Source organism: Phallusia mammillata, chromosome 1 (genome assembly GCF_965637545.1).
Source record: "Phallusia mammillata chromosome 1, kaPhaMamm4.hap1.1, whole genome shotgun sequence".
Classification (NCBI taxonomy): Eukaryota; Metazoa; Chordata; class Ascidiacea; order Phlebobranchia; family Ascidiidae; genus Phallusia; species Phallusia mammillata.
This window is the reverse complement of record NC_137252.1, coordinates 4,900,293-4,910,078: the sequence shown is the minus strand read 5'-3', so window position 1 is coordinate 4,910,078 and position 9,786 is coordinate 4,900,293. Positions and strand designations below refer to the sequence as shown.

The 9,786-nt window shown below is 35.7% G+C and overlaps 1 protein-coding gene across 2 annotated transcripts; it reads left to right on the top strand.

Annotated features, from left to right (window-relative positions):
- The first annotated feature begins 332 nt into the window (after window positions 1–332).
- On the top strand, window positions 333–4,240 carry LOC145209179 (uncharacterized). 2 transcript variants are annotated; one of them, XM_080079439.1, is made up of 5 exons: window positions 333–1,627; window positions 1,788–1,832; window positions 2,183–2,236; window positions 2,421–2,645; window positions 2,771–4,240. In XM_080079439.1, exons 1-5 carry the CDS (start codon window positions 1,438–1,440, stop codon window positions 2,836–2,838), a joined length of 582 nt encoding a protein of 193 aa, XP_079935565.1. In that variant the 5' UTR covers window positions 333–1,437; the 3' UTR covers window positions 2,839–4,240. The 2 variants fall into 2 exon arrangements, with proteins under 2 accessions (XP_079935565.1, XP_079935566.1); XM_080079440.1 differs by having other exon boundaries at window positions 339–1,627; window positions 2,421–2,615; window positions 2,771–4,235.
- The last annotated feature ends 5,546 nt before the right edge of the window (window positions 4,241–9,786 follow it).

The window sequence follows — 9,786 nt, the reverse complement described above, 5'->3', positions numbered from 1 at the left end:
TGTATGTCAGCGCGCCTTAATTTTAACGGTCGTGACCTGCGAATAATGATGATGTACGCTTCTGAATTCCGATTCACTCATTGGAATGACCTATAACTTTGCATGCTGTATCTAAGTGAAATTTGTAGTTGGCCAGTGAAAACCGTTTGAATTTATGTCAAACCGTTCGTGTTTTATAACCGAAAGGTGCTTGTCTGTATGTCAGCGCGCCTTAATTTTAACGGTCGCTCCTTGCGAATGATGACGGTGTGCGCTTCTCAGCTGCATTAAGTCTTAAATTTTGGAGCTGATATTGTGCGTCATAACATTACTGTTCACATAAAAATTCGCTAATGTAACACTAGATAGTCTGTAAACACTGCATTCCTCTCAGTACACAATCAAATATTCACTTCTTTAGAAGTATGAAAAAAAGTTTCAAGTGCACTGGTTGAAAACAAGTACTCTACGACAGATGTAGGCTAATCAAAGCATGAACTACAGAAAGTGCCAAAGATTAGAACAACAACAGAAAGAGTCACTTTTAACAAAATCATTTAAAGCCATGTTGCGAAATATGGGTGTACGTTATCTAGTGATGTGTTATGTATTCTATTAAAACGATGAAATCTATCACTGTTTCGTGTTTGTATTGTGACATGTTCATTGTACCTTGATGTGTGTAATTTTGATTGGAATGGAAGCAATAATTTACCAACCAAAGTATTTTATCGTTTTGTAACACACCTTTTGTTACAACTTTTGTTAATGCTATAGCTAATGTTGCAAAAAAAGGAATATATTCTTTAGAATCATTTTGAACTAGCTATGGGACGTCTTGACAATAATTGATGAGTCAACAATATGCAACTTGCTGATTCAGCACTTATTGTCACTGTAAAAGCCTACGCTCCTTTGCGTCATCTACCACAAATTCAGAAAGAAACAGAAAGAGAAACGTGAACAATATGTAAAAGAAAAAAGTAGAAAGCAGCTTAAGGATCTCGACACACCAAAGAAAGCAATCTTGCAATATGAAAATAACAACAAGATCACAAAAGAAATGGACAGGGTCTGTCAAACTAAGTTTAGAAACTTAAAAAAACAACATTTGGAGCTTTTGTTGGGTGACATTTTCTGTCGTGTAATATGCAGACTAGGATGCAGGGGTGGAATATTTAGAGGAATGAGGCGAGATGAACTGTTAGGAAAAGAGGAAACTGCCCAAGGAATTTTTCAATTTTAGTTGAAAAGCAGAAAGAACAAAATCGACATGGTTGCATTGTTTTGTCCAAACTTGAATATGATCACCTCAAGGTGTCATCTGACGTGCATGGGCTTTTTTGAAACATAAGCCGGGAGAGAAATCTCAAGCTTTTCCATCATTGGTTACTGCTGGTGCTGAAATGGAAGCCACTACATTCAATAGACTTTTCAAACTGGTTTCTATCAACGTAAATGGCAGTTTCAGCAACTGATGTCAGAAAAATAATAACAACCAAAATGCGAGATGCTCCAGTAGAAGTTCAAAAAGCAGTTGCCAGGTCCGAGGGGCACTCAATCGAAATGGCAAATCGGGTTTATGACTTGTCTCATCCTTTGAAAATTGTTGAAACAGCTAGGATGGCTATGGAGGAGGTGGTTTCAAGTAAGTACCCGTTTACTAATTAATTTTCAACTACCCTACAGGATTTTTCTTCAATAGTTTCTGTTTCGCAATTTGGTCAGTTAAAACCTTTTCATCATTATATTCTAGATGATATAAGTATGTTTTAATATGATATTAAATAGTTGTTTGTTTTGTATAGAAGATATATCTCAATCTCAACCGGATCAGGAGTCATCAGAATCTGGTATGTATATGACTTACATACTACAATCAATGTTAGACAGGCATTCACATGTTATAAGTAAGCACTCTAGTTGTACATGGTGTGCTTGCCACCTATACAGTCATTCCATAACAACCATTGGGGCTGTAATCTAACTTTATATTACATTATACAAAAGCAGCAATGCCAATAAATTTGACATAAGAGTCACAACTCAAGCATCTTCCTGCCATAAGAAGGAAATTTTAAACTAAACTCTGCAAGAATTTTGACTGTTATGTCAAATATATTGACTTCATTATTTTTAGAGTTACGCTTATTTTGCCCTAACTTAATATTATACTTGTCTAATTTCATTTACTGTGTCACAGAAAGTGGAGAAACAATCGCAACCACAACGACAAAAAATCAAAAACTCAGCACTGGTAGGCTTGCGTTTTTTGCTTTCAGTATTTTATTTATTTCAATGCAATTTTAATAACTGACAAGTTTACTTGACTGCAACCAATCGCTGTCATGAACTACCTCTGAACATAGTGCATTGAAGTTGTTATAGTCCAAGTCATGGCAGTTATAATTGTATTTACAATTATTTATATTATGTTGCAGATGAATCATTGTATATTATGGTTCAGTTTGTGGACGATAATGAAGTTTTACAAATTTTTCGAATCTCTGACTTAAAAACATTGGACAACAAGAAATTTAAAGACTTCTCTCAAATTCCTGAAGGTGGTTTATGCAAAGCGAGGTGGCCAGCAGACAAGCTGTTTTACAAAGCTAAAAGAATCCAACAGTCGCTATGTAAGTTTACTAGACTTGAACTTTTTAAAGGTTAGTAATACTAGATACAAGTAGGATAATTGTAACAGCCTAATGACATCCCATTAAACATACATGAAATAATATAAAATTCCAATCTTTCCAGGAAATATTAATATTTTTTTGTCTACTTCCAGGTACACCAACTAAAGAAAAATGCAGCTCAGATTCTGAAGCATCACCAAAAAAGAAAAGACTTTTCTAAATTATTTAAAATAACATGTCATGCAGTTACATTGTTTCTGTAAAATAACTTTTTTCTATTCATATTTCTCACTGTAGTTGATAGTCTGTGATGCAGCTTTAAAATTACCTAATTTATTGACTGCCAAACAAACATACATTAACTTACATTTTACATGTCTCAAGCTATTTTGGAAACTTAAAATCATTGCATTTCTGTTTTGCATTGCCATTAACCCTTATCTTAGTGAATGTTTCCAATGTTCAGTGTTCACTTTTATTATTTTTGTAAATAATCATTTATTTTCATCGCTGTATATTCTTTTTGCAACAATGTTGTTGAAGCCCTAAGCCCCATTTTACTGTTGAATGTTATCAATGTTCGGTGTTCACTTCCCTTTTTTTGTACATAATCATTTGTTTTCATCGCTGCATGTTCTTTTTGCAACTTTGTTGTTGGAGCCCTAAACCCCATTTTACTATTGAATAATTCCAATTTTCGGTGTTCACATCCCTTTTCTGTGCATAATCATTTATTTTCATCGCTGTATATTCTTTTTGCAACAATGTTGTTGAAGCCCTAAGCCCCATTTTACTGTTGAATGTTATCAATGTTCGGTGTTCACTTCCCTTTTTTTGTACATAATCATTTATTTTCATCGCTGTATGTTCTTTTTGCAACTTTGTTGTTGGAGCCCTAAACCCCATTTTACTATTGAATGATTCCAATGTTCGGTGTTCACTTCCCATTTTTTGTACAAAATCATTTATTTTCATCGCTGCATGTTCTTTTTGCAACAATGTTGTTGAAGCCCCAAGCCCCATTTTACTATTGAATGATTCCAATGTTCGGTGTTCACTTCCCTTTTTTTGTAAATAATCATTTATTTTCATCGCTGTATGCCCTTTTTGCAACTTTGTTGTTGGAGCCCTAAGCCCCATTTTACTATTGAATGTTCCCAATGTTCTTTTTGCAACAATGTTGTTGAAACCCTAAGCCCCATTTTACTATTGAATGTTTCTAATGTTCGGTGTTCACTTCCCATTTTTTGTACAAAATCATTTATTTTAATCGCTGCATGTTCTTTTTGCAACAATGTTGTTGAAACCCTAAGCCCCATTGTACTATTGAATGTTTCCAATGTTCGGTGTTCACTTCCCTTTTTTTGTAATTAATCATTTATTTTCATCGCTGTATGTTCTTTTTGCAACTTTGTTGTTGAAGCCCTAAGCCCCATTTTACTATTGAATGTTTCAAATGTTCTTTTGCAACATTGTTGTTGAATCCCTAAGCCCCATTTTTCCATTGAAAACTTTCACTTTATCAAATTCCGAACTAATAAACACATAAAATTAATTTAGGTGTGCGGTGTAAATGCTAAAATTTGCAGACCTCTACCTCCATCTAACGGTTTTTCGTTGAACTTGAAAAATTATGTTCCGAACAAAAATTGTAACATTATGTGGTGGTTAGAAACCGTTACCTATGCTAACAAAAATTATGTTACAAAAAAAAATCTCGTTCCCAACCATTACATAGGCAAGAAAAACCCTTTTTTAAATTATTTCTGTCGTTATACCTAATTGTACCTCAATGCTGGTTATCTACATTCGGCATTTGCACACCGTTTATTTTTGAAAGTTCAAGAAGTAATAATTGTATCCGACTTCTTTTCGTTTCACCATCACTTTTGAGCTGAAAATAACCTGGTTGAGTATATTCAGTTATTCTTATTGTACACAAAAACTGCCAGTAGAAACAATCTTTGCCTACGATCTTTGCCTAAGTCTTCCATTACGTCTCTATTAAAAAGTAAATAGTCGTCAGAATGTGCCATTTATCTTCACTTTTGCTAGTAAATAACTTATGATTTAGGTTTATGATATTAATTAAAGATTTGTTTAGCCAGTGTATTTTCATCTACGGTTCAAGGAGAAAACTTAATTTTGGCAAACAACGCTTTCGTTTATTTTCGGACTGCGTCTTGTCACTAAATAAATAAACGTGACTTAAATGAAATAAAAGTGGATTGTAATTTATAATATAACTATATGATTGCATTTTTTTGAAAATTATTGAATTTAATTAAATAAAGTCGAGATTGAATGCCATAACGCCTTTAACTGTCCAACATTTATCTGATGTATTTATTGGAATTCACCAAATTCGGTGTTACAGACATATTTGTTGAAAACCTTTAAAAATCTTAGATGTTTCTGTCATTTTTTATTTTGCTAACGGTTGCTGTTTTATCGATATGGTAATTATAAAAATATAAAAGGTATTCTGTTTTAAAATCTGATGCATAATGAAAGTCAAAGTCAAAATTGTTTTTTGCATTGTCTCTAAATCATCACAGTTCCATTGTTGGACAGTTGAGTAAACACAAGGACACCGAAAAAAAACCTGGGTTATCGAGTCAAGTGTCCTGTTGCTTGAATGTTGGTTGAAATCCGTTTTCTGGGTGTGTTCTGCCATAGGATCGCAACCGACCGCACGAATCTGGCGGGGGTACGTCCGGTTGCATAAGACGCGGGTTCTGCTGGCCAAAATGAAACCCGCCTAAACAGAAACGCCAGCTCGGTCCCTCGGAACATTTCCTGTGAGCCGTAGGCAAACCCGGTTGTCCCTAGGACAGTTCTTTACGACGATGAAAATGTTGCCGTCGAGCATCTCCTTCTCTGCGCTTGTAGGATTGATGGCGAGATCCCAGATGTTGTTCTCTGGGGAAGGTGCTGCACAATCTTCGACCCGAATGGCTGTTCAAAAATACCGAATCCTACGGCAGTTTTTTGTTCTTTTGTGTGTGACTAAGTTATCTAGTTAATTGGTATGATAGAAAAATTAAAAAAAAACACACTAAAAGCCAAAAAAGTGAAAACAAGGGTAATTTGGTATGAGGGAACATGCTGTTGTTTTATGAAACGTTGAATGAGCGAAAAGGACTTGTTGAGGGTTCGTATTGCTTCAATAGATAAGAGCGAAACCTTTTTTTGAAAAAGGACAAGCGTTGCAGAGACTTAATGTCGTATGGTATTTCTTTCCATTATTATGGTCCTCGATGGCGAATTGATCTTGCGCCGATCGCGGTGTTTACCCGGGGATGAAAGTAATTCTGACAATCAGCCCTTCTGGTGTTGTGGCTATGTATTGGTGTAAACAGGGAGTTATATGTGGAAGGTAGTGCACTAGAATGAAACGCATGCAACAATTTAGCTACTTCGAGGTGGCAAATGTCTTTAAATTTTAGAAGACGCAAGTCATGATATAGTGGGGTAAAATAAGACTTGATGTGCAATGTTTTATGGCATCCTAATGGATTGGTGTTCCGCAAGATTAGTTTTGTGCACGAAGTGTTCCGTCGATCAAAAAAGGTTGAAAAACACTGCTCGAAAGTGTACCGTAATTTTCTAAACTTTAGGAGCTATTTTCCAACATGGCCCAATTTTGTAATCTTTATTCGTGCTAAAACCTGAGATAATTGGTGTTGCGCTGTCTTTTAATTGGTAGAGGGCGTGACTCTATGCGCCCAGACAGCACAGCAGAGGCGGTCGCTTATATTCCCAGAAGGGTTCTCAACGCGCCTTTCCTCGCGTTTAACAACTCCAAGGCACCAAGAGCAAGAATAACGAATTCTTTTATTAAGGCAATAAGGACAGAGGTGGCGCTCGAAGGTTTAGCAGCAAGACGAGCACAAAGGCAAAAGCGGTTTCTGCAAATATGCACTAATTTAGAACAGACGAGAAATTATCAGTACAGTTGACCCTTACCGAACTATTATAGGACCAGAGTCACAGTAACATTTAAAGCGATCAAAAGATTTTAGGATCTGCAAATACAGCATCAAATTCAATAAACATCACCAAAACACATTGGTAACGAATTGCGAGACTTTAAGCAACAAGCCTTACCGGAATAATTCAGTTATTTACAGCAAGAGCAAGTTGGCCGACGACGCTGTGGGATCCGTGGTCCAGAAATGCACAATTACACATTGGACGACCGGCAACAGTTCAGCTAGCACAAGTTTCCTATTCGTTACCAAAGAAACAAACATAACCAGTCAATTAAATAAAGCATGCTGCCTCTATATTATAGATGTTATAGAGTCTATAACATCCAGTCGCTAATAAACACGAGGTAGCCACGCTTACATGTCGTGACCTCAGTAAAACCATGCTAAAGATGTGTCATCATTAGCACCGATTGTGTGATAGATAATGTCACCCGGTGCACAACATTGAGCCATACAAGTAAGTTAATGCTATAGGCGGGAAACATAGAAAACATAATAATATGTACAATGGCGATGTGACAATTAGTTTTGTGCACGAAGTGTTCCGTCGTTTAAAAAAGCTTGAAAAACACTGCTCTAAAGAGTACCGTAAAAAAGTTTAGGAGCCATTTTCCAACGTGGCTTCAACTTTGTAATCTTCATTCGCGCTAAAACCTGAGATAATTTGTTTGTTTTCTGATATAATATAAATATGCAATATCTGAGGTACTAGGGCTAACCAGGATTTATTAAGGTAATAAAGAACTTATTTGTTTTGTAATTTTAGCACACTAAGTTAAAACAATGTGAGTGAGTTTGTCTTTGATACAATTATATTTTCCCTGAAGCTTGTAGATATTTATATCGCTTCTGAATCCCAAAGTGCAGAATTTTTTCTACTGGTTGCAGTTTAATGCATTTTGTTCATCCATAGGATTTTATAGATGCATTGTCTTGATCAATGTATTTTTTTGGTCTGGGGTAACGCATAGGCCTAATCACCATGTTAAAATTTGCAAATTGGTTTCTTGTTTCAATATCTTTTTATTTTGCAGTTTAGGCATTTCAAATAAAAAGGTAAAAAAGCTGAATAAATATTTTTCTTTCATGTTCAATGAACAAGAAATCCGTGTTCAATGTTTGGTTTCTTGATGTATTCTAACATCGTCTGTTTCGTTCTGCAAACAATTTTTTTAACAAAGAGTTAAAGGTAAACTTGTCAGGTTATTACCAGGTGAGATTTAATTTTTCGTTGATACCAAATACTTTTACACCAACATTTGTAAATCTAAACCGTGGCAATCCAAAATCGTCATACTTTGAGTTTTGGGATTTGTTTTTATTTGAGTCTTATTGCGAAAAAAATTTTTTGATCAATAATCCCACGTACAGCTTAAGTAGTGCTATACTTACGTCAGTTACTGCTCATCAATATCATCAAGTAGGGCGTTGATGTAGGCTTCCGAGAGAGCTGAAAAACAAACAAAAACAAATTGTTTTTTAATTTAAAACTTTAATACAATTCTGTTATCGACCAAACTGATACTAATCACAATTTTTGTCGATAGTGGACATAGGCTATGATATTTTGTTGTATTGCTACAAAACAAAGCGCTCTGTTTTAGAGAGCTTGCTACGAGCCTGCAGAGAAACTACATCATTTGCTATGAATGAGCCCTCAGCCAATACGTCTTTTTATACAGCTAGTTTTCAAAAACATGTGTAGATGTTTTATGGCAAACTGTGCTTCATAAACCACACGCAAGGTTATTTTCCGAGGTTCGAACCTACGTGTTCCCGGAACGAATTCCGAGCAGTTTTTTATGTTCCTATATGAGAGAGGCGCGCCGGACCATTCAGTCAAGTTCCTGCCCAACCACACACAAGGTTGATATTTCTTACCGTCTCCTTCCTGTCCTTCGCCCTCTTGTTGCTGGTGATGTGGATGCGAGTGATGGTGATGCTTGTGGGCGAGTTTGACAATACCCTTTACGGCGTGAACGATCCCTGAAATCCATCCTGCTTCAGTTTCAACCAGGAGCATAGAAGAAACCACGATAGCGCAGAAGAAAATCTTGTTATTCATGACGGTGCGTTTTTTCAGTTTTTTTTTAATCTTCGAGTAATAATTTTGACCCAATAAAATGCCAGTATTTATAACAGAAACTGTTTTTGACGTCCGAAATTTTCCAAATACTTTTTCCCCTCCGGATTGCACGATTTGTTCCACAATAATGTCACGCATTAAAAATTTGGTCACGAACTTTTCATAATCGGGATTTGCACCCAAACGTTTTGCAAACTTTTTCTGGTAAATTTTCTTAACCCATTCTTCTAAGCAAAAATACGCCTTTGTTGTACTATTGATCTACATCGCCATAGTCGATTTAAATAGAAAAAATATAAGACCTAAAACACGTTTTCCCGGTATAATTCCTATTAATAGATTTTTTACAATTTTCAATTTTAAAAAAACTTGACAAACTAAAACAGAAATGCACTTTTGCATATAACCTCAATCTGTAAAACTTTGTAAACTCAAAAAATCATTGCCAACAAGACGAAGTTCTTCAAGTGTGTTGCTGTGCTTTCTATTATACTTCTAAATGGAAATGAAGGACACATGGGAACATATGTGGTCAATCATTCACTCAAACCTTGTATAGAAGGAATCGTCAGTTCAGGAGCCGGAAAAGTATGCAAACACGCGAGAGAAAAGTTTGGGTAAGTAGAAATTTGTGAAACGTGTTTTAAAAGATGCCAAATATTGTTGTTGTTTTTTACAGAGACTCGGAATCAGATTGTTTTGGTTGATTGTTTAGTTATGTTTCTACTTGTTGATCTACATATTACACGCGGTTATTTACAATTTCAGTTCGCAGAGCAGTAATAGAGCACATTGTAGACCCTTGTTTAAAAATGTGGCCAAGCACGGTGCTCAAAGTGGACTTGCTCACGTTGCAAATAAAGTTAAATCAGAGATATCAACAGGGGTAAGTAGTAAACCTCAGCCTAACGTTGTTTTGGCGAATAACCGAATGACAAGTAAACACGTGAACCGGATCGAACCGGCACCAGAAACGTGTTGTCAATAGGATTAGTCATTGCCTTCAATTGATGTGCCAATTTTCTCTTTGCAGAAAAAAATATTGTTTTTCTGAAGAAAAATTGGTGTGAAAAAACATTAGGCTGGG